The sequence below is a fragment of the Bos javanicus genome, chromosome 5 (genome assembly GCF_032452875.1).
Source record: "Bos javanicus breed banteng chromosome 5, ARS-OSU_banteng_1.0, whole genome shotgun sequence".
In the NCBI taxonomy this organism is placed as follows: Eukaryota; Metazoa; Chordata; class Mammalia; order Artiodactyla; family Bovidae; genus Bos; species Bos javanicus.
The window spans coordinates 119,925,524-119,953,356 of NC_083872.1; the positions used below are offsets into that span (position 1 = coordinate 119,925,524).

A 27,833-nucleotide genomic window follows, 5' to 3' on the forward strand; every position below is an offset into this window, starting at 1 on the left:
TCAAAAAGTCAATTTTAATTGGGGGGGGAGGATAAATAACATTTTGCGGTACACCTGAAGCTAACACAACATTGTAAATGAACTATATTCCAATATAAAATAAAAAGTAAATCAAAATGTCAATTTTACCATGTAAGAATCAAAGTGAGACATACAAGATATTTTTAAAACATATGTTTCAGGCAGTGTTTACGCGCGCCGGGGTTTTCTTGGCACGCGTTCTCCCGCGGGCGAGGGCACTGCGGCACGCTCGGGCCTCAGGACGCACAGCCTGGCGCGCGCGCCCGGGAGCTGATCGCGTGTCCTGCGGTCCCTCCCGGGAGGGTCAGAGGCGTGACAGACACTTGCAGCCCAAGGCGAGGGAGGCGTCCTCGTACACTCTCCGCTCAGGAAAAGCCAACGCGCTCCGGGGGCGGCGGGAGACGCGGGCTCGGCGCAGAGGCGCCGCGAGACTCCGCAGACCCTCCTGAGCCCCCGCCTGGCTCCCGGAGGCCTCGCGGCCCGCTTCCCGCAGCAGCCGCGGCCCTTTCCGCTCGCCTTCCAGGGCCGGCCAAACCCCAGCCTCGTCCCGAAGGCCGCCCCGCAGCTGCTCCCCTCCCCACCTGCTCCCCTGCAAGCCGCCAGCGCCCCCCCACCCCCCGGCGGAAACCAGAACTTGAGGTTGGGGGTATCAGTGGCGGCCGACTCTGCCCCCCACCCCTGGTCCGCCCGGCGGCTGAGCCCCAGACGCTTCTGGGGCTCGAGGGCTGGGAGCGCCGTGGGCATCCGCGCAGGTCGGAGCTGCAGGGGCCGCTCGCCCAAGGCGCCAGGTGCCACTTCCCGTTGGAGAGGCAGGTGCACCCACCCGGTGAGCTGCGTCACCCCAGCGCCTCTTTCCCAACGGCTGGGCACACGCCCTCCCCAGGGGTCACGGCTGCGCACACGCCCTAGGGCCAGACGGGCCCTCAGTATCCCTACCCCACAGCAGTCATGAGTCCCTGGCGTCTCCCAGGTCCCACCTCCCCTCGGTCCGCGCTCACTGGACGGTCCTCGCACCTCGCAGCCTGCCGCTATCCCGAGGCTGTGTCAATGGCGCCCAGGGAAGCGTGGAAAAATATGTTTAAAAGTGCAAATGAAGAGTTTTAGAAAAAAAGGGTCAGTCGTTTCAACGTAATAAGCAACCATTTTAAAAGAATTAAAATCATCAAAATCTTACTGGAAGCTGTACTCATGAAGGTTCTTCAGGAACAACCGCCCTTCATGTTCGGACCAGAAGAGGGGGAAGGGGGCACGTGTTGCTGGGGGCTGGCGGCGTGGGTGCACACCTGCCTCCAGAGATGCCCTCGAACCGTGGGCACTGCTGTCCGGAGGCCCCGCTGCCAGGACTCAGCGCCCAGCCCTGCTTGCCCAGCTGCCCCCCTTCCTCTGGCGACTCCAGCTGTACACCCAAACCCTGGCCTCGGCTTGACCTCCGGGCGCAGAGAGCGGGCAAAGACAAGCCGCTCTACACTCCTCACTGCAGAACCCAGCTCACAACAGCAGCCCACTCCCTCTACACAAGTTACCATTAGGACGCCCCTCGAACCACCAAGAACATTGAATCCTAACAACTTCGAGGTGTCACCCATTTCTTTGGTCATACGGGGGACCACCCTGCTCTAAGTGGCACCCCCCCCCACACACACACACTTCCTGTTTGCTTTCTCTGCCTCCGCCTTCTCACACCGGGCATTCACGTAAGTGACAGTTTCAGCTGTTTGTGAAATGTCTTCCCCAGGCAGAGGTCAGCTCCAGGTAGGTGACTGATGGCTCTGTTTGCCCGGGCTTTAGGGCTGAGAATCCTGACCTGGGGCCACGCAGTTCAGGGCAGAGCAGATGTGCTCCTAGTGCTGGGAGAGGGCGGCGCCCAGCGGGTGCTCAGGGACTGCTAGGGGGATGAGGGGATGAACGGGTGAGGCACACGGACCCGGTTTACCTGTGAGCTCTGGGGGGTGGGGGGGGCGCGGGTGGGGAGGGAACCCATCATCCCTTGCTCTGGGGCCTGAGCACATTGGTACTCTCCTGCAGAGGTGTGGCCAGGCTGGGGAGGGGAGGCCCTGCTGAAGGAGCGGCCTCTCACTGGCCACGGCAGTGGGCCATGTGGGCACCCGGGCCATGGGGCTCCAGGTGCGCATGGAAGGCCCAGCTCAGAGCCCTGCGCTGAGTGCCCACCACCACGCGGGGGCAGCATATACTGGACAGCGGGGCAGCTGGGACCCTGGAGCACCCCTCCCCACCCCAGCCCTGTGGCCAGGCAGGTCCTTAGTCCTGGAGAGGACAGCAGTTGTTCCCCTTGTCTGGGCTTCCGGTTCCCCACTGTGGGATCCCAGGGCTGCTGTGAAGTCCTGGGGGAGCCTGCATCTGGTCAGTTCGCAGCACCCACCTCCCCCACCCCCTCCAGGAGGTCAAGGATTCCTTCTGAGGGAGGCCCTGGATCAGGGCTGCAGTCTCTGTGCACAGGCAGGGACCCCGAGATGGGCCAGGCGTGAGAAGCCGGAACTTGTGGCGTGGGGACCTTGGTCCCCACCTCCCTCTGTGCCTTGATGGGGAGGGGGCACTTGGGGCGGACAGGGGTCTCCAGAGTACCGCAGGAGTACCCGCGTGAGCCCAGAGCACAGCCCGCCGGGGGCCAGGCCTGGCCAAAGTGGGGGGACAGGACCCGGGGGCTGGGGGCGAGACAGCCCCTCTCAAATCGCAGGCAGGGGTCCAGCTGCAGTCACTGGACCCCCCCCACCCTGCCTCACGGGGGACACGCGGCCCCGTGGTCCCCCAGTCCCCACGAGTGCTCCCTGGCCCTGCCAACCCCTTCCCTGTCCTCAAGGGAAGCGGCGAGCCAGGCAGACAAGAGTTTCTCAGCGAGGGGGCATGTGGGCTCCACCGACCCCTCTCGTCGGCTCGGGGCAGCAGCTTCCACTAAGGGAGCGATGGCTAGACGTCCAGGGGCCTGTGTCCGGCTAACGAGGCACAGCCCAGGCCGGGCCTGGAGGTAGGTGTGCATGCGCAGACGCAGCCCAACGTAGGCCCAGGGGCGGGGAGGTAGGTGCACATGCGCAGACACAGCCCAACGTAGGCCCAGGGGCGGGGCCAGCCCCGGCGTGCCCGCGTGTGCCCCGCGTTAGATGAAAGTGACGCCAGACAGCAGCCCAGCAGGGGCGGCCCGGTGATCCTTGTGAGCTGGCAGGAGGGTCCCGTGAGGGCAGGCCCAGCCGGCCGACTGCTGGGCGACCACTGGCCTGGGACACAGAAATGACGCTGGCAGGCCAAGGGCGGCTTGTGGCTCTTGAGCACAGGTGGCGCGTGCTGACCTCAGGGGGTGCGAAATGTCTGAGAATGGCTCATCCTGGCAGCTGGCCCCTGAGGCCAACGGAGTGGCCGTCCCTCACCGCGCTGTCCTGGCTAGGGGCCTGGGGAGTGGAAGGTGGTCCAGCTCTGGGGGTGAGGATGCAGGGTGGGTGCTCCGGTGGTGGGCGCTCAGGTTCTTAGCAGAGTCTTTGAAGGGTGGGGGCCGGTGAAGGCCTATTCTGGGCCCCAGGGGGCACCCAGGGTGTGGACCCCAGCCCATGTGTGGGTGACCTGGCCCCCCAGACCTGGTCAGTTCCAGGAAGGGTGGGGTCACACCCTGTACTCCAGAGAACCTCGTGCTCAGGGCCAGGGATGCTGGCCCTGACCCCAGGTGGTCCAGAGGGAGCCTGGACCAGACTGGGACAGGCGCGTCAGGGGCTGGGCCATCTGGGGAAGGGGCTGCCCATGGAGCCGTTCTGTTGGCCCCACTCAGGGTTCAGGAGGGGCTGGAGGTCCTTCGTCTGACCCAAAGTCCCGACATCGTCCAAAGGCCCGAGTAGCTGCAGGCCTTTGGAGACCCGAGAGGTACACAGGCCCCTAGTCTGGGGCCAGATGAGGACCCCCAGTGCATGCCCTGAGGCCTAGCCTTCGTGACAGAGGCCTGGGGTGTCCAGACATGGGCTGGCCCCTTGCTGCATCCCCACAGTCGGACCTGGCACCCGTGTCTTCTTGGTGAGACACTTGGCCTCAGGCTGCTGTCTCCTGGGTGGCAGCTGGGGAGAGAGGAATGGGGGGCTGGCTCAGGCAGCCTTGTGTGGGGGCATAGACACCCCCTCCCCCAACCATCTGGTGGCTCAGAGGGTAAAGAGTCCACCTGCAATGCAGGAGACCTGGGTTCGATCCCTGGGTCAGGAAGATCCCCTGGAGAAGGGAATGACAGCCCACTCCAGTATCCTGGCCTGGAGAATCCCATGGACAGAGGAGCCTGGCATGCGGCAGTCCGTGGGGTCGCAAAGAGTCAGACACGACCGAGCGACTAACGCTTTAACGTTCACTTTTCACATACCCCCAGCCCACCTCTGATTATGAGGTGGAAAGAAGGAGAGGGAGATGAGACCCCACCCTCTCAGGGTCCCTTGCCCAGTCCTGCCAAGCCAGTGCCCGGTCAGCAGGCAAACGTCCATCTTCAGGGGAGTTTACCCTGACCCCAGGGGCAGTATCCTCTCAGGTTCCCCGACTCCAGCTGGGCCCAGGTGCTCTCACCGTTCACAGGACCCTGGGACTCACCCAGCGTGGCACTGGGGCTCCAGTCATGGCCCCAGGCCACCCACCATGCCATCTGACTGGCAAATATTGGAGCCCCGGTCCAGACACAAGGCTCTTAGGGGTGACCATCGCCCCTTCGACCTGCTGGGGTGGGGAGGTGGGGGGGTGTGGTGGTGGGGTAAGGGGAGAAGCGGATGCAGGCCCTGGAGCATTTGCCAGGGGAGGTGGGCGGGACCGGGGCACCCTGGCATTGCTGAGACTCCGCTGCACTCAGAGGCCATTCGAGACCTGCCCAGTTGCCCATCAGTGGACGGGATGGTGACAGCCCTGGATGCCCAGACACCCGTCTTTCTGCATTTCAGCACGGGGAAAGGTTTGCACTTGAAGGGGAGTGTGCTCGCTCCTCACTCCACTGCCCTTGTGTCCTCACTGCCCCGCTACCCCCGGGCCTCAGGCAGCAGTCAGCCCCTGGGCCACACCGAGGCCCCATAGGTTTAGGGGTCCCTCTACATCCTGCCAAGTCTGAGGTCCAGGAGTCTGGGACTCCTGGGTGGGCGACAGGTGGGCCGGGGACTTCGAGTTCCTGGGCAGTTGGAACCAGAGCCCAGGCCAGGGTGGTGAACACTCAGGGAGGAGGACGCAACACCCCTGATCCGGTGTGAGGCCCTGGAGGGGCCTTGCTTACCCAAGTCAAGGCTCAGAAGCCTGGCCTGGCGCTGAGGCGGTGGCCCCTCTGTCCTCCACCTCCTGTGCAGTGTGTCCCCGCCATCCTGACAGTGGGAGATGGGGCTGCTAGGGGCCAGTCTGGGGTCCAGCCCTTGGCCCCTGGCAGCCCCTGAGTGCCTGTCCTCCCAGCCCCCGTACCCGCTGAGGCCTGGCCTGTTCACTCACCACACTGGAGGTTGCAGAGCTGCTGGGGAACGGAGAACTGGACATCGGTCCTCCTGCCCTGTGGGTGGGGGCAGGGCAGAGAGAGCAGGTCAGCACAGCCTGCAGCCCACCTTGCATGCCCCCTCATTCCCCAGAAGCACCATCTGGAGAGGCTGTGGGGCTGAAGGGACCCCCAGAGCAGCCCAGGGCCCTGGGCAGCTCCTGGGAGGTGGGCGGAGGCTGGGCAGGCCGGTACGCCTACCTGGATGCAGGTGCTGGGTGCACAGGCCTCGTCCCCGGGAACGTCCACGAAGGCCACGGCAGGGTCCTCTGCGGAGTCACCCTGGTGCGGGAGGGGTCGGTCACAGGCCGTGGGGGCGCAGACCAGGCTCCTCCAGGTCACTGTGGTGCTCGCCACCCTCCGCCCTTGTGGGGACTAGCTCTGACTGCAGGAAAGTCGGGGGTCAGCCCCATCCCCAGGTCTCCAGGACGGTGCCCGCCCCACCTGGCTCACAGAGGCCGCAGGGACGGGGGTGGCCTGGAGCAGTCGACGGCAGGCGGGGGGCCACGTCTTCCCCTGGTGACACAGGCGCACCTGGAACCGGGCGGGGCCGGACGAGAAGAAGGCCACCCGGAGGCGGCCGGGAGCGGGTGCGGGCTGGACGGCCATCTTCCAGGCTGTGGGGGGCAGGGGTGAGGCCCAGCACCCACCCACTGCTGACCGTTTTTGCTGTGGTTACACTGCAAGGGCCCCTGACCAGCCTCCCGCCTGCCCTCTGGAGGGCCCGCTCTTGAGGGACCGCCCCTGGAGGGCCCCGCCCCTTGTTGGAGTCCCGCCCCTCAGAGGGCCCCGCCCCCTTGAGGGCCCCGCCCCTTGGAGGCCCCCTTCCCCTCGAGGCCCTGTCCCCTGGAGGGCTCACCTGGGAACCGCGGCTGCTTGAAAGGGCACCTCACTTGGAAACCCAGGCTCGTGGAGAACTGCCGGGAGGCCGAGGGACAGGGTATGTCCCTCAGGCGGGCCTCCACGGCCCTCTGAGACTGGTTACAAACCCCCGCCCCCCACTGTTGGCCCAGGAGGGGTTAGAGGGGCTGCTAGGTGGCTGGACCCTGGGGCTGGGCAAGGCAGAGGGAGACATTTGGCCGTGGGTCCCCTGCCCCAATGCCGTGGGTCCCTTGTCTGGCTCCTCAGATCCCTCCGCAAGCCCCGGGAGGGCACGAGGCAGGTTGTGGTCAGGCCCACTCACCTTCAGGCAGAGCTGGGGCTGTGTGTCCACCAGCGGGTACTGCACCTGGGGGGAGCTCACGTCAGGGCCCTGGCCGTCCATCCCCGCCCCCATCCCTGCCTGGGGGACACTCACCCTGCCGCGCGCCGGCCGGCCTGAGTGCTTCAGCTCGAGGCAGTGGGCCCCTGGCCGTGGCTGCCAGCACAGACTCACACGGCCTCTCATGGGGCAGGCGGGTTCCCAGCTCAGCGCCTGGCTCCCCGGGAGGTAGCGGATGGCGTCCCAGAGGCTCTCCGTGTCTGCAGGGACCCTCCCCCAGAGCTGGAGTCAGAGGGACACTGTCCCAGCTGCTGACAGACCACCGGACCCAGCACCTGCTCAGTGACAGGCAGGCTGGGTCCCGGGCAGGTGTCTTCTCCCGTGGCTCTCGGCCTAGGCCCCAGCCAGTTCGCTTGTGTGCCCTGATGAGCACCCCTAATCCTCGGGGAGGATCCCCCGAGGTCTCCCAGGTGGCCAGGCCATGGCGCCCGTGTGTGCTTGTGTCTGGCTGACATGGACGCTTGCATCCACGCAGGGCTTCCACCACCTGGAGGGCTTGCCCAGAACACAGCGCTGACTACCTACTGCCTGAAGCCGTCTCAGGCGCTGAGGCTGGGCCTCCCCGCTACTCTCAGCCCCTCTTGTGTCAGCCCCGCGCGCTGGACCAGGAGCCCCCACCCTTGGGGACCCCTGACTCACCATCTCCCACCCCTCCCTCCTCGCTCTCCCGGGCACCGCAGGGCACTCACCATTTTTGAAAGGGCAGGTCTGGATTCGCACCGCATCAGGGGTTGCCGACCAGACCTGCGGAACGGGCTGGGATCAGCACAGAGTCGGCCCATCCTCTTGTCCACTCTCGGGTGTCAAGCCCGCACCCTTACTGACCTCAAGGCACAGGCACGACAACTCTTGGCTGTAGGGTAGAGAGACCCTCCGGGAGACCCTGTTCCCTATTACCTGCATCGGAGGGAAGGCGCGTGGGCGGGGCGGCAGGGGAGGACAGAGGGAGGGCGGGGTCTGCTGGGCGGGGCGGGGCTGTGGGCGGGGCGGCAGGGGAGGACAGGGGGCGGGGCTGGAGCTGTGGGCGGGGCGGCAGGGGAGGACAGGGGTGGGCGGGGCTGAGGCTCACCCGCACTGGGGCGCCCGCGTCCTCGCAGATGAACCGCTTCAGACAGAGCCTCACGTAGTAGTCAGGGCCCCCCGACTCTGGCACCTGTACTAGAATGACCTTGCGGCTGCGGTCTACCCAGTAGGAGAGCTTCTGAGCTGTAGGAGGGCAGGAGGGGTCATGCTGTGGCCAGAGGTCACCAGGCACAGGGCTCCAGCTGTCCTGACAGCCTGCATGTGGTGACTCCTGCCAGACCCAGGCATCTTGGAAGTTGCCTGCCTGAGGACCCATCGTGAGTTCCCACGTGAGGAGGGCAGAAGAGCCCGGTAGGAGGCTTGTGGGTGCCCATCACCACCCAAGGGTCTTCCCAGGGGCAACGGGGCCGGGGTCCCACCTGGGGAGGGACCTCACCGAAGCAGTCAGGCACATTCTTCCCCACGTCCTCCTCTCTGCAGTCTGGAATGACAAGGGAAGTGTTGGGCCCAGCCCACTCTGCCCCAGGGGCACCCGGGCCTCTGCGGGTGTGGTTTCCAGAAGCCCACCCCTCCAGGGAGACAGCAACCCAGAATTAAGCAAATGCACTTGCTGGGACCTGTCCCTCATGGCCTACCCGCTGCCTGGGTGACTCCTGCCCCAGGGCAGTCACCGCTCCCTCCAGGAGGCTGGAGGGCAGTGCCCACGCCAGCTCCCTGGTCCCTACCTTCCGTGTGGTATTGCTGGCCCAGCTGGACCCCGCAGAAGTGGGGGACAGTCCTCAGGGTGACGTAGAGGGTCTGGGCCACGCCCACCTTGAAGCAGTCAAAGCGCACCTGGAGCTGGGCAGAGACGGGGTGAGCTGTGGACCTGGGTGTCGACCCCCCACCCCCGGCCAGGCCAGCTCCACCTCGCACAGCTGGAACCCAGAGTCTGGGGTAGGGGAGGAGGGGCGCCTCGGCCGTGGGCCAGGATGGGCTGTGGAGCGGGGAGGGCGGCGAGAACTGGCCAGGGGACAGCTGTGCTGCCGGGCAGAGGCTTGGGGCTGGACCGGCAGGTCCAGGTCAGACACTGGCCTCACCTGCTGCCCGGCCTGCCGGTGGGAGGCCCTGGGGACCTGCACAGTCTGGCACTGCGTCTGCTGGGTGTCCAGGCTCGTGGAGCAGACCTCCAGGCCCTGAAGGCTCTCTGTGGAGAGAGGGGCCGCGGGCTGTCAGACCATGCTGTCCCCTGTGAAGGCAGTGAGCAGGGTCTCTCTGCCCCACCCCAGCCTGCTGTCAGGTTGTCATGGGAAGAAAAGGAGCCCTGAGCACCCCCGCCATGACCCAGGAGTGACCCCGTCACAGTCACCATGGAGCGTGAGGGAGGCATTGACGCGCAGGAGCAGGGAGCAGCCGTCGGGTGGGGAGCACTTCATGGCGGTGGAGAGCCCCAGGGCCCCCAGGACGGACCTGGGCATGGACGCAGGGGGCTGCTGGCAGAAGCTGTTGAAAATATTTCCTGTTGGGGGAGAGGGAGGCTAAGTGCCAGTGTTGCTGGTGCCTGGGCTATTCCCTGCGGGTGGCTGGGTGGGAAGGGGCTCTGGGGCTGCACAGAATTGGAGGTGGGGGATCCTCCCTACTTGCCCCAGTGCCGTCAGAGAGCCAAGCCCTGGACGAGTGGTGGGCCCACCTGAGCCATGTGCAGAGCTGTCTGCTGGGCCCAGGAGTGGGGCCCCCGCCTGGCCAGCAAAGGGGCAGAGGAGGGCCCTCCTCCAGGCGTGCCGGCTGGCCCCATGGGTTCCAAAGATGAGCAGCAGCACAGGTCTGCAGGGGGCACCCGGGCCTGAGCCGGAAGTCACTGCCGCCTAAAGCCCTGTCCGTGGGCAGGCGGCAGCACTGGCACATATGGCTTGGCCCCAATGGCCTTGGTCAGGGCCCTGGAAGCCGGGGCCAGACCGAGCGCTGTGCAGGGAGCTGGGATCTCGCTTTCAGACTCCAGGGCTGAGCGGTATTTTCAGTCTTGGCTCTGCCCGATCTTCAGGCAGACGCTTCAAGGTCAATGGGGTTAGTTCCACGGGCTCCACCATGCCCCGGAGAGCCCTGCACCCCGTGGAGCTGGCAGCCCAGGTTCCCTCTGGCACTTAGGGCCTGGCGTTCCGGCCAGGTGATGTGTCAGATGGTGTGTGCTCAGCGGTGCCCAGGCCGCAGGCACACCCCAGGCAGCATGGCAGGAAGACCCGCCCTCAGGCTGACGGTCAAGGGGAAGCAAAGGACGAAGGTGCCAAGGCCCTTCCTGCGCTTCAGGAGGAGGGGGACACGGGCACCAGGGTGACCCGTTGAATGCACGAGGGTGGGGGAAGGGCAGAGGGCACACCCAAGGCTGTCTCCCGTCGCGGCACGAGGAGCCAGAGTGAGGGGTCCCCATGGCCATGGTGGCTGGGCTCCCAGACCTTGGAGAAGGGGGCCAAGGCGCCGCTGCTGAGACCCAGACAGAAGAGCTGGCCCGTCGCTCAGCGGAGCCCCAACCTGACCCGATCAGACGTGACTCAAAGAGGCAGCAGAAACTGTGAGGTCTGAAATGTTCCTGGGAAAGAAACCAGAGCTGTGGACCCCGCTGAGGTCAAGATAGAGGTCAAGGTGGAGTCACAGAGCTCAGCCTGGACAGCAGACGGAGTGCGGTCTCAAGACACTGGGTGTTATGAAGTGTAGGATGGTGAAGCCCACAGCCGTGCCCGCTGTCCTGAGAGTGTTGCGAGGTGGCTGGGATGGGGTAATGGCATTCAGGACGCCTGGTGCCTCCCCAAGAGAAGTGGGGCAGATCTGGTCAGAGGCAAACAGCCGGAAGTGGCCAGAGTTTGCAGGACGAGCACAGGAGGACTGCAATGCAGAGAGCGGGGTGAGTGTTTGGCAGAGCGGGATGCCCGCATGGACTGAGGAGCTGCAGGAAGAGAAGAAGCCGGAGGGGCTCTGGGGACAGAGTCTTGTCGGCCCGTGGGTCTAGGCTGTCCCTGCTCCCAGCCAGACCACAGAGCCAGGGCCTCGCGGGAACCTGGTGCAGCGGACGCAAGAGTCTTGTTTCCGTAAGAGAAATAACTAGCCATGGGTGGAGCACTACTCTGATCTCATCTAACAGATCTTGAAATAAAGACTCCAGAAGGATTAACCTGTTTCCAAGTAAGTTGACTGTATTCCAGAAAAGACTCAAGAATATTTGTGATGATAAAGGTATATATCCAGTGCGTGCGTGTGCTCACACAGGATCCGCCTCTTTGCAATCCTATGGACTCCAGGCAAGAACACTGGAGTGGGGTGCCATTTCCTCCTCCAGGGGATCTTCCTGCCCAAGGGAGTGAACCCATGTCTCTTGTATCTCCTGCATTGGCAGGTGGATCCTTTACCACTGAGCCATCTGTGAATCACAGTCTACCATATAATAAAAAATTACAGGTTATGCAAAACATAACCTGAATGAGGAAAAAAGTCAATGAACTAAAACTGACACAGGTGTTAGAATTACTAGACAAGAATATTAAAGCAGTTATTATAACTGTGTTTTACACGCTCAAAAAGTTAATTGTAGACGTGAAAGTTTTTTTTTTTTCAAAAAAACTCCAACTTACAGGGATGAAAACTACAATGTCTGAGATGAAAAATACATTAGCTACATTAATAACAGATATAGCCATTGGAAAAAAAAGAGACTGGAGAACTTGACATAGCAATAGAAAACACGCAAAAGTAGGTGGAGAGGGATGGTGATGGGGTGATGACGTAACGATGCTGGTGGTGATGGTGATGACGTAACGATGCTGGTGGTGATGGTGATGACGTAACGATGCTGGTGGTGATGGTGATGATGTAATGATGCTGGTGGTGATGGTGATGATGTAATGATGCTGGTGGTGATGGTGGAGGAGGTGGTGGTGATGATGTAATGATGGTGGTGGAGGTGGTGGTGATGGGTGATGGCATAATGATGGTGGAGGTGGTGGTGAAGGTGAGGAAATAGAACGACAGCGCTTCAGGGAGCTGAAGGACACCTTCAGGTAATCTGATGTGTGTGTAGTTAGAGTCCTGGAAGGAATGAGGGAATGAAGAAACATCTTAAAAAAGAATAGAAACTTTTCAAGCTGGGTGAGAACTATGCACTCACAAATCCAAGACGCCCGATGAAAGATAGGAAACATGAAGAATTACAAGCACACCACAGTCAGTTTGTTCAAAGCCAGAGTAAAGAGAAAACTGTAAAGCCACCAGAGGAAAAGACACGTGAGGCCCCGTGGAACCAAGGCAGGGGAGAGGCAGACTTCTTCTGGGGAGCCATGCGAGTGAGATGATGACAGGAAAGACTCCCCAGGACTGAGAGACGAAACCCACCAGCCTAGCATCCCACCCCGCCCAGGCCTGCGTGCCTGACTCTCGGCAAGCATGCTGCGAGTCCAGCGGGGAATGCACGGTGCTTCCAGCAAATGGTGCTCAGCTCTGTGTCCACTGGAAACCAATGGGCTCTAGACCACAGCTCTCACAGAATGTAAACTTTATCCCAAATGGACCGTCAGACTCAATGCAAAACCTAAACTACCAAACTTTCAAAAAGAAACCTATTTTTAAAAATTTCTATGACCTTCAGTTCAGTCACTCAGTTGTGTCCGACTCTTTGCAACCCCATGAACCACAGCACACCAGGCCTCCCTGTCCATCACCAACTCCCGGTGTTCACTCAGACTCACATCCATCGAGTCAGTGATGCCATCCAGCCATCTCATCCTCTGTCGTCCCCTCCTCCTCCTGCCTTCAATCTTTCCCAGCATCAGGGTCTTTTCAAATGAGTCAGTTCTTTGCATCAGGTGGCCAAAGTATTGGAGTTTCAGCTTCAGCATCAGTCCTTTCAGTGAACAGCTGGGACTCATCTCCTTTAGGATGGACTGGTTGGATCTCCTTGCAGTCCAAGGGACTCTCAAGAGTCTTCTCCAACACCACAGTTCAAAAGCATCAATTCTTCAGCGCTCAGCCTTCTTCACAGTCCAACTCTCACATCCATACATGACCACTGGAAAAACCATAGCCTTGACTAGACGGACCTTTGTTGGCAAAGTAATGTCTCTGCTTTTGAATATGCTGGCTAGGTTGGTCATAACTTTCCCTCCAAGGAGCAAGCGTCTTTTAATTTCATGGCTGCAATTACCATCCGCAGTGATTTTGGAGCCCAGAAAAATAAAGTCAGCCACTATTTCCACTGTCTCCCCATCTATTTGCCATGAATGGCATCTATGACCTTAGGTAAGGCAAAATTTTCTTAGACACAATACTGAAATTGTGACCCATAAGAGAAAAAATGGGTAAGTTGGATTTCATCAAGCTTTCAAACTTCTGCTCTTTGAAAGACCCCAGTAAAGAGTGAAAAGACAAGTTAGAGATTGGGGGGAAATATTTGCGAATCGTGCACCTGTTAAGGAACGTGTGTTCAGAACCTGTAAGAACTTTCCAGATTCAGCAACAAGGTAACCAGCAACACTTGTGCCTGTCCTCCACGTGCAGGGGACGGGGCTGCAGGACTCCACCACCCTAGACGGTGGAGGTTTAAAAAATAATAAAGCCAGCGAGTAGCTGTTGTTGTTCAGTCACTAATTTGTGTCCAACTCTTTGCAACTCCATGGACTGTGGCACGCCAGGCTTCCCTGTCCTTCACTGTCTTCTTGAGTTTGCTCAAACTCATGTCCATTGAGTCGGTGATGCTAGCTAATCATCTCATCCTGTCATCCCCTTCTCCTCCTGCCCTCGATCTTTCCCAGCATCAGAGTCTTTCCCAGTGAGTCGGCTCTTCATGTCAGGTGGCCAAAGTAAGCGAGTAGTTGGTCTGCCTTTTCCTATCCGTGTGTGCTGGCAGTTCTAAACGGGGGTAAAATCCTCCCCGCTGGTCAGAGCTGGGAATGGTCCCCTGCCCTGCCCCGGCCCCCACCGCACACCTGGCCCGCTGTTGCCCTGGGGCTGATGAACCCGAGGTGTGGGGTCAGATGGGCGATTCAGAGCTTCCTGGGGGGACAGCTCCCAAGGGCTGCGGCTGGAATTGGAGCAGAGGCTGCCTGCAGGAGGCGGCCGAGCCCCGGTCTGGCTCCAGGGGCTCCTGGTCAAGCCCGGGAGTGGGGGGGTTAGTCCGGCAAGGTGGCGGTGGGGGTGAGGAGAGCGGTGTCCCCAGGCCTGGCGTTTCCTTGCTAGAGGCGCGTCCTCCGAGCCTGGAGCTTCAGCCCTCTCTCATCTAGGCTGTCCCTCATGCGTGTGGAAACGTCCTCCTCTGCAGAAAACGAGAAGGCAGCATCTTTTGACCTTTTCTGGAGAAATACAAGGACCTATCGCAGCCAACCAAGAAAAGGATCAGAGTCAGAAGGAACAAAGGGTGGAGCCATAGGCGAGCACAGCGACCATGGGTGCCAGGAAGTTGCTTGTATAAAAGTAAGAACAGGCTCTTGTTCCCGCTAAGCTCACAACACAGAAGGTGTAGAGAAGAAAGTGACGTGGCGGGCTCCCCGCTGGTGAGTGGTCGGGACGCAGCGCTTGCACTGCCTGGGCGTGGGTTCAGTGCTCAGTTTAGGAGCTAAGACCCCACAGGCTGTGCAGAGCAGCCCCGCTGTGACTGTGTGGAAGGCACTGTGAACCCCACATTCTTTGTAAAGATTAAGGAGAAGTAAATACATATGACCTCATTTGAAGGTTTAAAGCCACCACAGTAAACCAGAGGCATACTAAGAGAAGGCCTAACAGCTTGGCTGTGTCTTAAAAAGGAGAAATATGAGCTCAGAAGGAAGAAGTGGGTTACAAAGGGAACCGTGAACACAGGAACTGGTAAAACACGGAGGTGAATGTAACTGCCTTGGCAGGGCAGGAGGAGAGAGAAGGGCTCCTGTGCATCTGAAAACCCGTCGGGGGTTTCCTTCCGCATCCTACAGGAGCCCGTGCTGTCTGGACCGGTTCTACTGAGAACAGCTAACAGTGCTGGAGGGAAAAAATACATGTTAAAAACTCACGTGTAAAATCATACACGTGAAAACATACATGTAAAACACGTGAAACATACCTGTAAACACATACATGCGGGAAACATAGGTGTAGACAACTTACATATATATGTGAAAAAACTTCCCAAAACCCGTGAGAGCTGATAGGAGCACCAGGGTCCTCAGCACAAAGCCCGAGGAAGCAGGGGGGATGCTGAGGCTCGGCCGGACCAGGAGGCCCAGGGCTGATCGGGAGAAACCTGCCGCCTCCTCCGACCCTGGGCCCGGCGGGAGGGCAGGGACGCGGAGCTTCCTGGAAAGCCTGCAGCCCCCGCGGGCCTGGGGGCTGCTCCCAGGCAGATCCAAGCCCACTTCAGTCCACGACTCAGAAATGGTCCTGATAGTCACAGGTCACTCCTGGTCCCACTCAGAAACAAGAGAACCCGGTCTGCGGGGAGATGCCTGAATCCTCGGCCCGGGGACGGCCAAGAGCCATTTCTCAGGGGCACGGAGCAGACTTTTTTTTTTGGCCACACTGAATGGCTTGTGGCATCTTAGGTTCTCTCCCAGGAAGACAGTGTCTCTATTCCCGGCCCCCAGCAGGGAAAGACAGAGCCCTGACTGCTGGACGGCCAGGGAACTCCCTGGAGCAGACACGTGAGAGATAAACAGCCTCGCTGGGGAGACAGAGCGCCCAGAGGGAGGGCCGGAAGAGAGACACGCCACAGACAGGTCCAGGAGCCTCCACAGGGCCACCGCGGGTTCAGAGCGGTGCCTCGGGCAGTCCTGCTGCTTTCCAACTCAGAGCCGAGCTTTCACCGCACCTTCTGCACAGGACCTCAGCATCTCCTTTCTTCCGCTCGACTCTCAAGAACACCGGGGAGGACACCGTGAAGCTGCGTCCTGCCACTTGCTGTGTTCCCGACACTGTCTGGGTCGCAGCACTCACCGCTGGGCGGGCTGGAAAGAGCGGAAACCTGTCTCTGCATAGACTTGTCTCGGTCTCTCCTGGTGTTCACGGCCCGTCCCTGTCTCCATGGTCAGGGTGCTCGGCTGTGAATACTGTACCATCTCCCCTTCCACTTGTGTTCTCAGCGCCACAAACAGCCCTGCGTTAAATCTTCACCCCGTTTCCCATCCGACCCCTCCCGGGGTCTCGTGGCCGGATGCTCCTTCCCTAGGAGGGGCCCTTGGGACAAGCGTCCGTGAGTCCCAGCCTGTTCGTGCCTCATGCCTGAAGGCCAGTGTCCTTTCATGGAAATACATTTGATGTATGGCACTGTGTGAACTTAAGGAGTACAGCGTGCTGGTTTGGTGCATTTATCTGTTGTCATCATTGCTGTTGTAGCAAAAGCAGCCATATCAAGTCACATAATTATTGTTTCTCTTTTTGTGGTTGGATCTGGCCTCTTAGCAAGTTTCACGATTATAACACAGAACTGTGTCTATAGTCATCAAACGACATGCTATGGACTTGCTGTCCATTCTCTTCTGGGGTAAAATGTAGCTCTTTGAAAAATCTGATGTACTTTCCTTTCCATTTTGAATTGCTAAGTTCTTTTTGCTTAGATGCCCAAAGATTTTTCACTTTAACATCCAGCCGTTTTGCTTGAGTGAGTTTTCACGCTGTCCCTCTCTAGTTCATGCCTCGTGTTAGGGCTGTTTGTTGTCCTTGAGCTGCACTTCTGCGCATCTGATCTGCGGCTCAGTTCTCTCCAGGGTCTCACAGGACCCACATTCTGGACTTTCCTTGCCTATCTGCAGCATCTTCTATTATTGACACGTCATTTCATCTCTTTTGATTTTTTTTTCTTTTCAAACCTTACTTGTATTCTTTTCTAAACATTTTTATTTCTTTACTTATTGTTGGTTGCATGGAGTCCTCGTGACTGTGTGCGGACTTTCCTCTCGGTGTGCTGAGCGGGGCTTCCTGTTTGCTGCGGCGTGTGGGCTGCTCGCTGCTCTGGCTTCTCTGGTGTGGAGCAGGGGCTCCAGGGCAGGAGGGCTTAGCAGCTGCAGCACGCCGGCTCAGGAGCTGCGCTTCCTGGGATCTAGAGTGCCGGCTCAGGAGCTGCGCTTCCCGGGATCTAGAGTGCCGGCTCAGGAGCCGTGGTGTGTGGGCTGAGTTGCCCTGAGGCACGTGGGATCTTCCCAGACAAGGGGTTGAACCCTGCATTAGATTCTTGCCCACTGCGCCATCACAGAAGTCCCTGGTATTCTCGTTTTAATTGAAATACAGTTGACTTACAATGTTGTGTTAATTTTTGCCGTATAGCAAAGTGATTCAGTTATATATATAGGTACATTATTTTTTAAAAAAGCATTCTTTTTCCTTATGGTTTATCACAGAATATTAAGCATAGTTCCCTGTACTAACAGCTCAGTTCAGTCGCTCAGCCATGTCTGATCCTCTGTGACCCCACGGGCCGCAGCACGCCAGGCCTCGCTGTCCATCACCAACTCCTGGACTCTACTCAAACACAATATGACACTTCTTTTTGATTTTTTAAAAAATCCCCTTTTCACTTTCTATTTTTCTCAAGGCATTTAATATTGGGTCTATTCACTACTTCTAACATCGTCTTCATTTCTGCAGCGATTTTTTCTTTATTTTTAAGCCCAAGTGTTGTCACCTCATTTCTGAAATTTCCTAATTTTTGTTCCTATTGTTCTTTAACATCTTTATCAACTTTCTTGAGTCTTCTAACATTTCATGCAAAGATGGGCTCAATAAAGGACAGAAATGGTATGGACCTAACAGAAGTAGAAGGTATTAAGAAGAAGTGTCAAGAATACACAGAAGAACTATACAAAAAAGATCTTCATGACCCAGATAACCATGATGGTGTGATCACTCACCTAGAGCCAGACATCCTGGAATGCGAAGTCAAGTGGGCCTTAGGAAGCATCACTATGAACAAAGCTAGTGGAGGTGATGGAGTTCCAGCTGAGCTATTTCAAATCCTAGAAGATGATGCTGTTAAAGTGCCAGCAAAATTGGAAAACTCAGCAGTGATCACAGGACTGGAAAAGGTCAGTTCTCATTCCAATCCCAAAGAAAGGCAATGCCAAAGAATGTTCAGACTACTGCACAATTGCAGTCATCTCACACGCTAGCAAAGTAATGCTTAAAATTTTCCAAGCCAGGTTTCAACAATATGTGAACTGAGAACTTCCCAGTGTTCAAGCTGGATTTAGAAAAGGCAAAGGAATCAGAGATTAAATTGCCAATACCTGTTGGATCATACAAAAAGCAAGAGAATTCCGGAAAAACATCTACTTCTGCTTTACTGACTATGCTAAAGCCTTTGACTGTGTGGATGACGACAATCTGTGGAAAATTCTTCAAGAGATGGGAATACCAGACCACCTCACCTGCCTCCTTTGAAACCTGTATGCAGGTCAAGAAGCAACGGTTAGAACCGGACATGGAGCAACGGACTGGTTCCAAATTGGAAAAGGAGCACGTCAAGGCTGTATATTATTGCCCTGCTTATTTAACTTCTATGCAGAGTACATCATGGGAAATGCAGGGCTGGAGGAAGCACAAGCTGGAATCAAGATTGCTGGGAAAAATAACAACCTCAGATATGCAGATGACACCATCCTTATGACAGAAATCGAAGAACTAAAGAGCCTCTTGATGAAAGTGAACGTGAGAAAGCTGGCTTAAAAGTCGACATTCAAAACCCAAAGGGGTCACGGCATCTGGTCCCATCACTTCATGGCAAACAGATGGGGAAACAATGGAAACAGTGACAGACTTTATTCTCCTGGGGTCCCATATCGCTGCAGATGGAGACTGCAGCCATGAAATTAAAAGACGCTTGCTCCTTGGAAGGAAAGCTCTGATTAACCTAGACAGCATATTAAAAAGCAGAGACTAATTTGTCAACAAAGGTCTGTCTAGTCAAAGCTAGGGTTTTTCCAGTAGTCACGTATGGATGTGAGAGTTGGACCAAAAAGAAGACTGAGCCCTGAAGAACTGATGCTTCTGAACTGCAGTGTTGGAGAAGACTCTTGAGAGTCCCTTGGACAGCAAGGAGATCCAACCAGTCCATCCTAGAGGAAATCAGTCCTGAATATTCACTGGAAGGACTGATGCTGAGGCTGAAGCTCCAATACTTTGGCCACTTGATGTGAAGAGCTGACTCATCTGAAAAGACCCTGATGCTGGGAAAGATTGAAGGCAGGAGGAGAAGGGGACAACAGAGGATGAGATGGTTGGATGGCGTCATGGACTCGATGGACATGAGTTTGAGTGAGGTCCGGGAGTCGGTGATGGACAGGGAGGCCTGGCGTGCTGCAGTCCATGGGGTGGCAGAGTCTGAATGGGACTGAGCTACTGAACTGAACTGGCTATTTTAAACCACTTTGAAATGAAAAGCTACAGTTGTGCGTTTTCGGGGTGTTCTGGCGCACTGCCTTTGCCTGTCGGGACCTTATTCTGCCCCTCATTCTCTTTTTATTATCATAACTCGCCGGGGGCTTGTGCCCACAGCCCGCCTTGGCCACTGTTACGAGAATGGAGATTTCTGAGCTTTCCGCCACAGGCTGGGTTCTGCTGTCCCCGCTGCACACAGCGCCCTCTGCTGTTGCTTTGGGTGGACGTGCTTTGTGGTCCGGTTTCCTGACTCTAGGTAGTGATCACACCATCGTGATTATCTGGGACGTGAAGATCTTTTTTGTACAGTTCTTCTGTGTATTCTTGCCACCTCTTATTAATATCTTCTGCTTCTGTTAGGTCCATACCATTTCTGCCCTTTATCGAGCCCATCTTTGCATGAAATGTTCCCTTGGTATCTCTAATTTTTTGAAGAGATCTCTAGTCTTTCCCATTCTGTTGTTTTCCTCTATTTCTTTGCATTGATCGCTGAGGAAGGCTTTCTTATCTCTTCTTGCTATTCTTTGGAACTCTGCATTCAAATGGGTATATCTTTCCTTTTCTCCTTTGCTTTTCACTTCTCTTCTTTTCACAGCTATTTGTAAGGCCTCCCCAGACAGCCATTTTGCTTTTTTGCATTTCTTTTCCATGGGGATGGTCTTGATCCCTGTCTCCTGTACAATGTCAGGAACCTCAGTCCATAGTTCATCAGGCACTCTATCTATAAGATCTAATCCCTTAAATCTATTTCTCAATTCCACTGTATAATCATAAGGGATTTGATTTAGGTCATACCTGAATGGTCTAGTGGTTTTCCCTACTTTCTTCAATTTCAGTCTGAATTTGGCAATAAGGAGTTCATGATCTGAGCCACAGTCAGCTCCTGGTCTTGTTTTTGTTGACTGTATAGAGCTTCTCCATCTTTGGCTGCAAAGAATATAATCAATCTGATTTCGGTGTTGACCATCTGGTGATGTCCATGTGTAGAGTCTTCTCTTGTGTTGTTGGAAGAGGGTGTTTGCTATGACCGGTGCATTTTCTTGGCAAAACTCTATCAGTCTAGTCAAGGCTATGGTTTTTCCAGTGGTCATGTATGGATGTGAGAGTTGGACTGTGAAGAAGGCTGAGCGCCGAAGAATTGATGCTTTTGAACTGTGGTGTTGGAGAAGACTCGTGAGAGTCCCTTGGACTGCAAGGAGATCCAACCAGTCCATTCTGAAGGAGATCAGCCCTGGGATTTCTTTGGAAGGAATGATGCTAAAGCTGAAACTCCAGTACTTTGGCCACCTCATGCGAAGAGTTGACTCATTGGAAAAGACTCTGATGCTGGGAGGGATTGGGGGCAGGAGGAGAAGGGGACGACAGAGGATGAGATGCTGGATGGCATCGCTGACTCAATGGATGTCCGTCTGAGTGAACTCCGGGAGTTGGTGATGGACAGGGAGGCCTGGCGTGCTGTGATTCATGGGGTCGCAGTCGGACTTGACTGAGCGACTGGACTGAACTGAACTTCCTAGCTCTTTCTTCGCCTCGGCCTCGTCCATCTGCAGTTGCTCTTGCCGCTGCTGTCCTCGAGCCTCTTGGAGCTTCTCTGTGCAGGGCCGCCTCCCAGGGGGTCCCTGAGCAGCAGCTGGGTGCTCACCAGTGGCGCTCACTGCCTGCTGGGTTCAGGCTCCCCTCTGCCTTCTGTTGCTCTTCCCACCTGGGGCCCTGGGGCCCGTCTCTGGGGTCTGGAGCGTGGATCCCGCTTCTGTTTCATGTCCTCCTTGCTCCTGCATCTGGATTCAGGGCCACCTCAACGACACTGCCATCTCCCAGGACAATTTAGGAAAGAAATGAAGCAGAAGGGCCACCCCACCAGAAGTCAGCATCTAGCTTAAATCTATTCATCCATGGGCTCACTGAGCAGGTCCATAGGATGGGGTGTGTAGGGAGGGGCCCCCAGGACTCAGGGCGGCCTCACTCAGGAGTTGAGGCCATTGGGGAACCGCCCGCACAGCGTGGAAATCTGAAGACGGGCAGGGTGGGGATAGAGACGTCGGCACTCGGTGCGGCCACTGCGGGATTTCCAGGCAGAGAAGAGCACAGTTGGGCTCTTGCCTCACAGCACACGGAAACAAGAGCTAGATGAATCAAAGACCTGAGTCTGAGAAACAAACTTTAATATAGAAACACAGGAAGTACAGGGAGGAAGTCTCTATGACCAGAACGGGGAAGACTTCTTAAAAGATCCCCTCCGATTCACGAAATCCTGAAAGGGGAGGCGTGTGAATACTATTGCGTCGAAACCGAAGCGTGTGACTCTCAGCCCGAGGCTGAGGAGGAGGAACAGTGGGAAGAGTTGTCTGTGACGCAGGGTGACTGTCGTCGCCCCGGAGGAGCCCACGCAGGTCTCAGTGTTGTTAGAGACTCACAAATGGAGATGGGAGTGTGTGGGGGTCCCTCTACAGCCTCACAAAGTACCCCCAATACCTGCCAGAACCCACAGAGGTTGTCGAGCCAGAGAACTGCCCCGCAGTGGACCGAGCACGTGGGCCAGGCCGGAGCGTCACCCAGACACAAGCTGTGCCCCTGCCTGGTGACCCCACCCCCAGAAGCCCTTCTGGGGGGTGACAGAGCCGGGAATCCATGGCGAGCCCCCTCTGCCGCCCCATCTGAAGAGGAGGCCGGGTGGGGTCCTGCATTTTCACGGCTCCCACTGGGGTACGACGGAAGGGAGGGGGAGGGAGAGAGACCGTGAAGGCCCCCAGGTCCCCTAGAAGCCGAAGGCCCATCCCCGCACCCCCACCACCCCCAGGACCTGCCCGGCCAAGTTCCCCATCACCCCAGCATGCCTGGGCCCTCCAGACATCTGGCCCTTGCACACAGCTGGTCCGCGGGGGCAACACCATGGATGTGGGGTCAGTGAGTGAGAAGGAGGCCTGAGTAATTTGGGGGTCCAGAGGCAGCTGCCCACGACGGAATGTAGAAAACATTAACACAGCACAGAGGGGAGGAGGGAGAGGGAGGGAAGGCGGACCCGGAAGGCAGCGCGTGGGGGGAGAAAGCGCCGTGGCGGATGGAGGGAAGGCCCACCGAGGGACACGGCGGCAGGGACACTCGGCCCAGCCCGGCGGCCACAGCGCAGCGGGCTCAGAGGAGACGGGGTGCGGGGAGTCAGGGAGCCAGACCTCATCGCGGGGCAAGTAAGTACAGTGAAGACGCGCAAGTCAGGAGACGCAGCTGGCTTGGAATGCTCACAGGAAAGCCACGGAGAAAGACAGAAACGGAGGAAGCAGCCGATGCACGCAGAGGTGGCGTCATCAGGGCAGAGGCCCGCGCTCAGGCGGGAGTGGAAACGCTCCCCGAGGTTATGGAACAACCGCTCCCGAGGTTACGGAAGCTCACAGGGATCCAGGAAAGGGCCCGGCCCAGGCGGGAGAGAAGCCTGCAGGCCCCTCGGCTGTAACCCTGGCGGAGGCGCCTCGGGCTCCTTACTCGCGGGGAGGGTCCAAGCACAGGCTGTGACCTGATGCCGTTCCAAGCTCAGCTCCACGGCCACTGACTGCGGTCAGACACGGCAGAGACGGGGACTACCCGGCGGGGGCGGGGGGGGGGGGTGCACGCGGCGCCCTGTCTCATCATCTCACACCTTCACCTTGGGGGTCCTTGAGAAGTAACCCCTCTCGAGGTGAAGAAACATTGCATTAAAGTTTAGCCATTCCTTTGGTTTTTCCTATTAAAGTCAAATTAAATAAAATACTGATTTTAAGTGGAATAAAGTAATTTCACTTTTATAAAATCTTTGTCATCTGTTTATCCAGGAACAGTTTATTTGCCTACAAAGATGTCTAGAACTATGTCTTCCTAACATGCTGCTGCTGCTGCTGCTAAGTCGCTCCAGTCATGCCCGACTCTGTGCGACCCCAGGCGGCAGCCCACCAGGCTCCCCCGTCCCTGGGATTCTCCAGGCAAGAACGCTGGAGTGGGCTGCCATTTCCTTCTCCATAAACAGTATTTATTTCTCTAGGAGGGCTTTGGAGCTAGACTTATTATTCTCTGTTCCTGCATGCATGTGTGCTCAGTCGCTTCAGTCACATCAGACTCTCTGCGACCCTATTGACTGAAGCCCGCCAGGCTCCTCTGTCCATAGGATTCTCCAGGCAAGAATATTGGAGTGGGTTGCCATGCCCTCCTCCACTGAATCCCTTATGCCCCTTTTAAAATAAAATATAAAGTGTCTGCAAAGACAATGAAGCTATTTTTAAAATAGGATATTGTATTAGGGTAGGCAAAAACGGGGCACGTGATGAGAAAGTGGAAGTTTCCGTGGACTGCTGGTGAGGTGGAGACACGTGGCCACTTCGCAAAGCAACAAATTCCAATAACACAGGAACCCGCGACTCCCGCATCCAGCAAGCCTGCAGCTGGGCGCGGAGGGGGCTGTGCCCTCCTGCCCCAGGCGGCGGCGGGGATGGGAGGGCACTCTGCCCGGTGAGGCGGGAGAGGGTGTCAGCGGAGGCCGGAAGGGCCGCGCGTCCTCCTCCTGAGATGTACTCACCACGGCTCACGAGGCTCTTGCAGGCGAAGCCCTGCGGACAGAACATCGAGAGGGAGTGAGGTCGGCGGGCCGCCTCGTGCCACCCCCGGAGCCGCACCCTGGCGACCCGCGACCCTGGACCTTCAGGCCCACCCCGACACACGTGGCACTCCAGGCACCGCAGGACCGCCCGGAGCTGGCGGCGTGGGGCCGGGCACGGGGAGACAGCAGGCAGCAAGGACCCGGCTCACGCCAGGCAGGGACGCCTCGGGCCAGGGTGGGAGATGAAGGGGCTCGGGAAGGCGGGGGCCCCCTCACGGGCAGGGCGCTCCACCAGGTGGGGGCTCTTTGCTGGCATGGGTGGGGGTGGGGGCCTGCTCCTCCTCCCTGGGCCTGGGGGGCAGGCACTCTTGGGGGTCCATCTCCAGCGCTTCACCCCTTCCTAAATAGTCTTCATTTTGGAGGAATCTTAGGTTTATAGGAAAGCTGCGAGCATGGCCTCGAGCTTCTCCCCGTGACCCCGGGATGTTAATATCTGGGTAACCGGGTCACTCTTGGCTGAGCCCCAGACTTGGGGTCCCCTCTCCCCGCCCAGGCACCTTGTCTGCCCCAGCCTTTTAACCATCACCCCTCGTCCACTCGGTCTTCTGATCACGATATCCCCCTGAGACGATAAGGCCTTCGGCCTTCAGCCCTCAGCCGCACAAACCCCCCTGAGGTGACCCCGGGGGCCTGCCCATGGTCCTCGGGCTGAGGAAGGTGACCAGGGGCGGCAGGGGGGCTCGGCTGGGCAAAGGTCTGCACTCGCCTGGGTGCCCCGCCCAGAACCTGACCAAGCAGATGGGCAGAGGGTGAGACGGCCAGTCCAGCGGGCCCAGGGGCCAGCGGGCGGCACAGGGCAGGGCCAGCAAGGCAGGGGGGCAGCGGGCCTGGGCCACAGCCTCTCCTGGCTACCTCATTCCTTGCACAGCCCCGAGGCCTGGAACCAGCCGGCATTCTGCATCCTGTGGCCTGAGTCCACCCCCTCCCAAGCTGGTGGGGGCTCCAGGGGGTGGAGAGGTTGACTCCCACCTGTGTGCTCGCCCTGGGGCACGGCCGCCTGAGGACCACAGAGCCGCTGCCCCCGGTTACTGGTGGGGGTGGGTGCGGTCTGGTGCTTGGACCTTGGGTGCCCAGAACCCCTCTCCCTGCCCAGGGACCAGCAGGGGCAAAGGTCAAGGTCAGAGAGCGCGGTGGAAGGTGGCGCCCGGAGGAGCTGGGGTGGTGGACGCGGGAAGGGCCGGTCTGCGTCCTTTGTTGGGGGGCGGGGACAGAGAAGCGGCTGCCCCGCCTTGCCCCCCACCCTCGGGGGTTTCCGCTGTTGGGCTTCTTGGGGCTTCCCAGGTGGGTCGGCAAGGGCGGGGTCTGTAGGGAGGGGGCCCAGCGGGCCTGGTCCTCACCCTGCTGCCCCATCAGGTGGGGAGGACAAGGTCCTAGGTGCTTCGGGAGGGGCCCTGACCGCCCCCCACCCCCAAGCACCCTGTGCTCAGCTGTTCCTGTCCCTGCCCTGCCTGAAGGCTGTCAAGGCCCAGAGTGCTGCGGGGGTCTCCGTGCAGGTGGGGAGGTCTCCAGAGGTGCCCGAAGCAGCCCCCCACCCTGGGCTTCCTGACTCCTCCCCCGGGCCCCCCAGGCCCTCCCCCAGCCCCTCTTCCAGCGGCCCCTCCCCTGGGCCCCTGCCCCAGACCCCCTCTCCCGGCCCCTCCCCAGGCCTTTCAGGCTCTGTCCCTGCTCTCCCCACCCCGCACCCCCCTCCCTTGATCCCGCTGCTGCCCCATCTGGGTGCCAAGGCGGTGGCTGGGCCGCGCCCTCTCCGTGGGGGGAGGGCCGTGGCGGGGTGGGGGCCTACCCCCGCCTCTCCCCACCACACAGCCCCTCCCCCACCGTCCGGGCCCATCCCACTGAGGGGGGGCCCCTCACACCCCTGCGGCCTCACCCTGACTCCACCCCCACACCCCGCTGTCCCAACACCAGTTCTCCATAGTCCAGTGAGCTTCTAAAACCCCATATTTCAAAATTCCTGTATTTCACCGAGTTTCCTCCCTGAAAACTTGCCCCCTGAGCCCAGAGAACGCCTGGGGCCTGGGCCCAGGTGCTACAGCCGCGTCTTAAGATTCATCCTGGCTTCTTCCTTCTCTGAGGTCTGGGACCCAGTCCCGCAGCTCCACCTCACAGTGCCCCCGAAGCAGCCCACCCTTTCACCATCCACACGGGGCAGGTCCAGGCCGCACCCCTACTTCAGCCCAGCTGTTCCCTCTGCACCCACCAGTCCCACCAGGAGCCAGGAGGACCCACCATGGGTCCCTGCACCAGGACCTGAGCCCTGCTTCTGAGGCTCTGCCTGACCCCTGGCCCCCTGAGCCTGCCCTGTCCCTCCCTGGCCCTCTGCTGGACACGCTCCATGCCCTGGGGAGCATGCCTTGCGCACTGACTGTGTGCCCCAGTGTCCCCCGAGCTCTCTCGCCAGCTGCCACTGCTCCCGAGCCTGCTTGCCCTGCGTCTCCCCTGGTCCCCGCTGACCCCACCTGGCAGAGGGCCCATGCCTGGGGCTCCCCAGCCCGTCGCAGCGGCTAGCCTCCCCAGTCTTGAGCTGGGGGACCTCCAAGGACACGTGCTGCTGGCTAGGGCGCCGCAGGGACGGTGAAAGTCCCGGGACACCACGTTCCGAGCCACATCCTCGCCCCGCGGCGCCTGCCCGCCCAGAACGAGCTCGGTGCCACAGCATTTCCTTAGCTGGGCATCCACACAAGCCCGGACACCGCCCCAGCCCGCACCCCGGATGATGAACCGGCCCTGTGAACACAGGAGGGGCCTCGGGCTGCCCCCACACGACTCCCCGGGAAAGGACACTCATGGGGCCTGGTGCCCCACGTGCTCCCGGCAAGCACTTCCCCGACTGGCGCCACGGGCTGAGCCACCACCTTGGGGAGCCGCGGGCCTCTGACCACCCACTGCCCCGGGCCCCGAGCCCCTTGCTGGTCACTCTAAGTCACGTGTGTAGGTGGGCCAGGCCAGCGGCCAGCCGGGCGGAGGCAGGGTGGCTCACAGGAGAGTCCAGGAAGGGCAGGCTCACCTGGGGACAGGAAAGGCTGCATTCCGTGACCCTGGGGATGGCCAGGCTCTGGTAGGCGCCCCAGGTCAGGCAGAGCAAGGCGACGGTGTGCCCGGCCAGCATCTGGCCGCAGGAAGGTACCCGCCGAATGAGGGCGCGAGGGGCGGCCCGTGGCGACTGTGCCTCGCCTTCCCGGCTTGTGGCTCAGCTGGAGTGAGCTCGCTCCTGGGGCAGACACTCCTCCTCCCAGTGGGCTGGCCACAGCCACAGCCCACAGCTTCCGCCTGCGGGCTTTGGCCCCTGGCCAGACGCCCTGGAGTTTCCAGGCTGTCAAAGGAGACATCCTGAAACTGTGGAGCTCTGGGGTCTCCGGTGGCTGGGTGCCCTGAGGCTGGCAGCTGGGCCAAGGCTGACTGTGGGCCTGTGGGCTCGGGGAGCCGCCCTGCACCCCCCACGGTTCCTCAGTGTCTCCCCCCTTCTCTCAGGCCTCTGTCCCAAAGTCAAGGGATGGAAGGTGGCTCATGTCCCGGTTGTCGAGCCCAGCGGGGCTGGCAGAGAGGTGGGAGCCATCCCTGGCACCAGCCCCAGCTCCCACAAGCCTGGGACACCCCTCCAGTCCTGAGGGCCCCTGTCCGTCCTCTGGGTGTGAGAGGCTGCTCCACTTTGCTGAGCCCTTGCTTTACTGGCCACACCCTAGAGAGCACTACCCCGAGGCTGACTCTGGGGCCTGGCTTGTGCAGGGAGCGCACTCTGCCCCTTCTGCATTAGGGTCCTCTGCAGAGGCCTCCACGCCGGCGCTCACAGAGCCCTGCCTGCCCCCAGGCCTAGGCTGAGGTGTGGCTCAGGGGTCCTTGGTCTCCTCCCCGGGTCCAGCCTGCCTCCCTCACTGGCTGGCAGGTCTGAGCACCTCTGGCCCCGAGGGCATGTCCCCTGAGTCAGAGGCATGGAAAAGAGGGAGTCGCTGGAGAGCCCAGAGACCCCCTCCAGGGCCCAGGGAGCTGGGGATCTGCTTGGAACCCCAACAGGGCACCGCAAGCGTGGAGGGGAGCAGACCCAGCTGGCAGCACCTCTGGGCTGGCTCCCTGGGCGG

At 59.2% G+C, this 27,833-nt stretch overlaps 1 protein-coding gene across 7 annotated transcripts; it reads right to left on the minus strand.

Annotated features, from left to right (window-relative positions):
• On the minus strand, positions 1 to 27,239 carry IL17REL (interleukin 17 receptor E like). 7 transcript variants are annotated; one of them, XM_061418907.1, is made up of 18 exons: positions 26,765 to 26,800; positions 23,677 to 23,707; positions 12,491 to 14,052; positions 9,130 to 9,279; positions 8,861 to 8,967; positions 8,507 to 8,621; positions 8,218 to 8,262; positions 7,828 to 7,964; positions 7,584 to 7,655; positions 7,448 to 7,502; positions 6,795 to 6,958; positions 6,681 to 6,725; positions 6,357 to 6,414; positions 5,942 to 6,114; positions 5,699 to 5,779; positions 5,458 to 5,515; positions 5,252 to 5,336; positions 1 to 4,073 (listed from the first exon to the last, which is right to left on the minus strand). In XM_061418907.1, exons 4-17 carry the CDS (start codon positions 9,236 to 9,238, stop codon positions 5,257 to 5,259), a joined length of 1,299 nt encoding a protein of 432 aa, XP_061274891.1. In that variant the 5' UTR covers positions 9,239 to 9,279; positions 12,491 to 14,052; positions 23,677 to 23,707; positions 26,765 to 26,800; the 3' UTR covers positions 1 to 4,073; positions 5,252 to 5,256. The 7 variants fall into 7 exon arrangements, with proteins under 7 accessions (XP_061274891.1, XP_061274889.1, XP_061274885.1 ...); XM_061418905.1 differs by lacking the exon at positions 12,491 to 14,052 and having other exon boundaries at positions 26,765 to 26,973; XM_061418901.1 differs by lacking the exons at positions 12,491 to 14,052; positions 23,677 to 23,707 and having other exon boundaries at positions 8,507 to 8,615; positions 26,765 to 26,979.
• Positions 27,240 to 27,833: the final 594 nt, after the last annotated feature.

Coding starts and splice junctions, on each gene's coding strand:
- IL17REL (XM_061418903.1), bottom strand. CDS start 27,086: ATGTCTCCTTTGACAGCCTGGAAACTCCAGGGCGTCTGGCCAGGGGCC. Junction 8,263..8,506: donor CCAGCAATACCACACGGAAG/GTAGGGACCAGG, acceptor TTGTCATTCCAG/ACTGCAGAGAGGAGGACGTG. Junction 6,415..6,680: donor AGCCCCAGCTCTGCCTGAAG/GTGAGTGGGCCT, acceptor GCCTCCCGGCAG/TTCTCCACGAGCCTGGGTTT.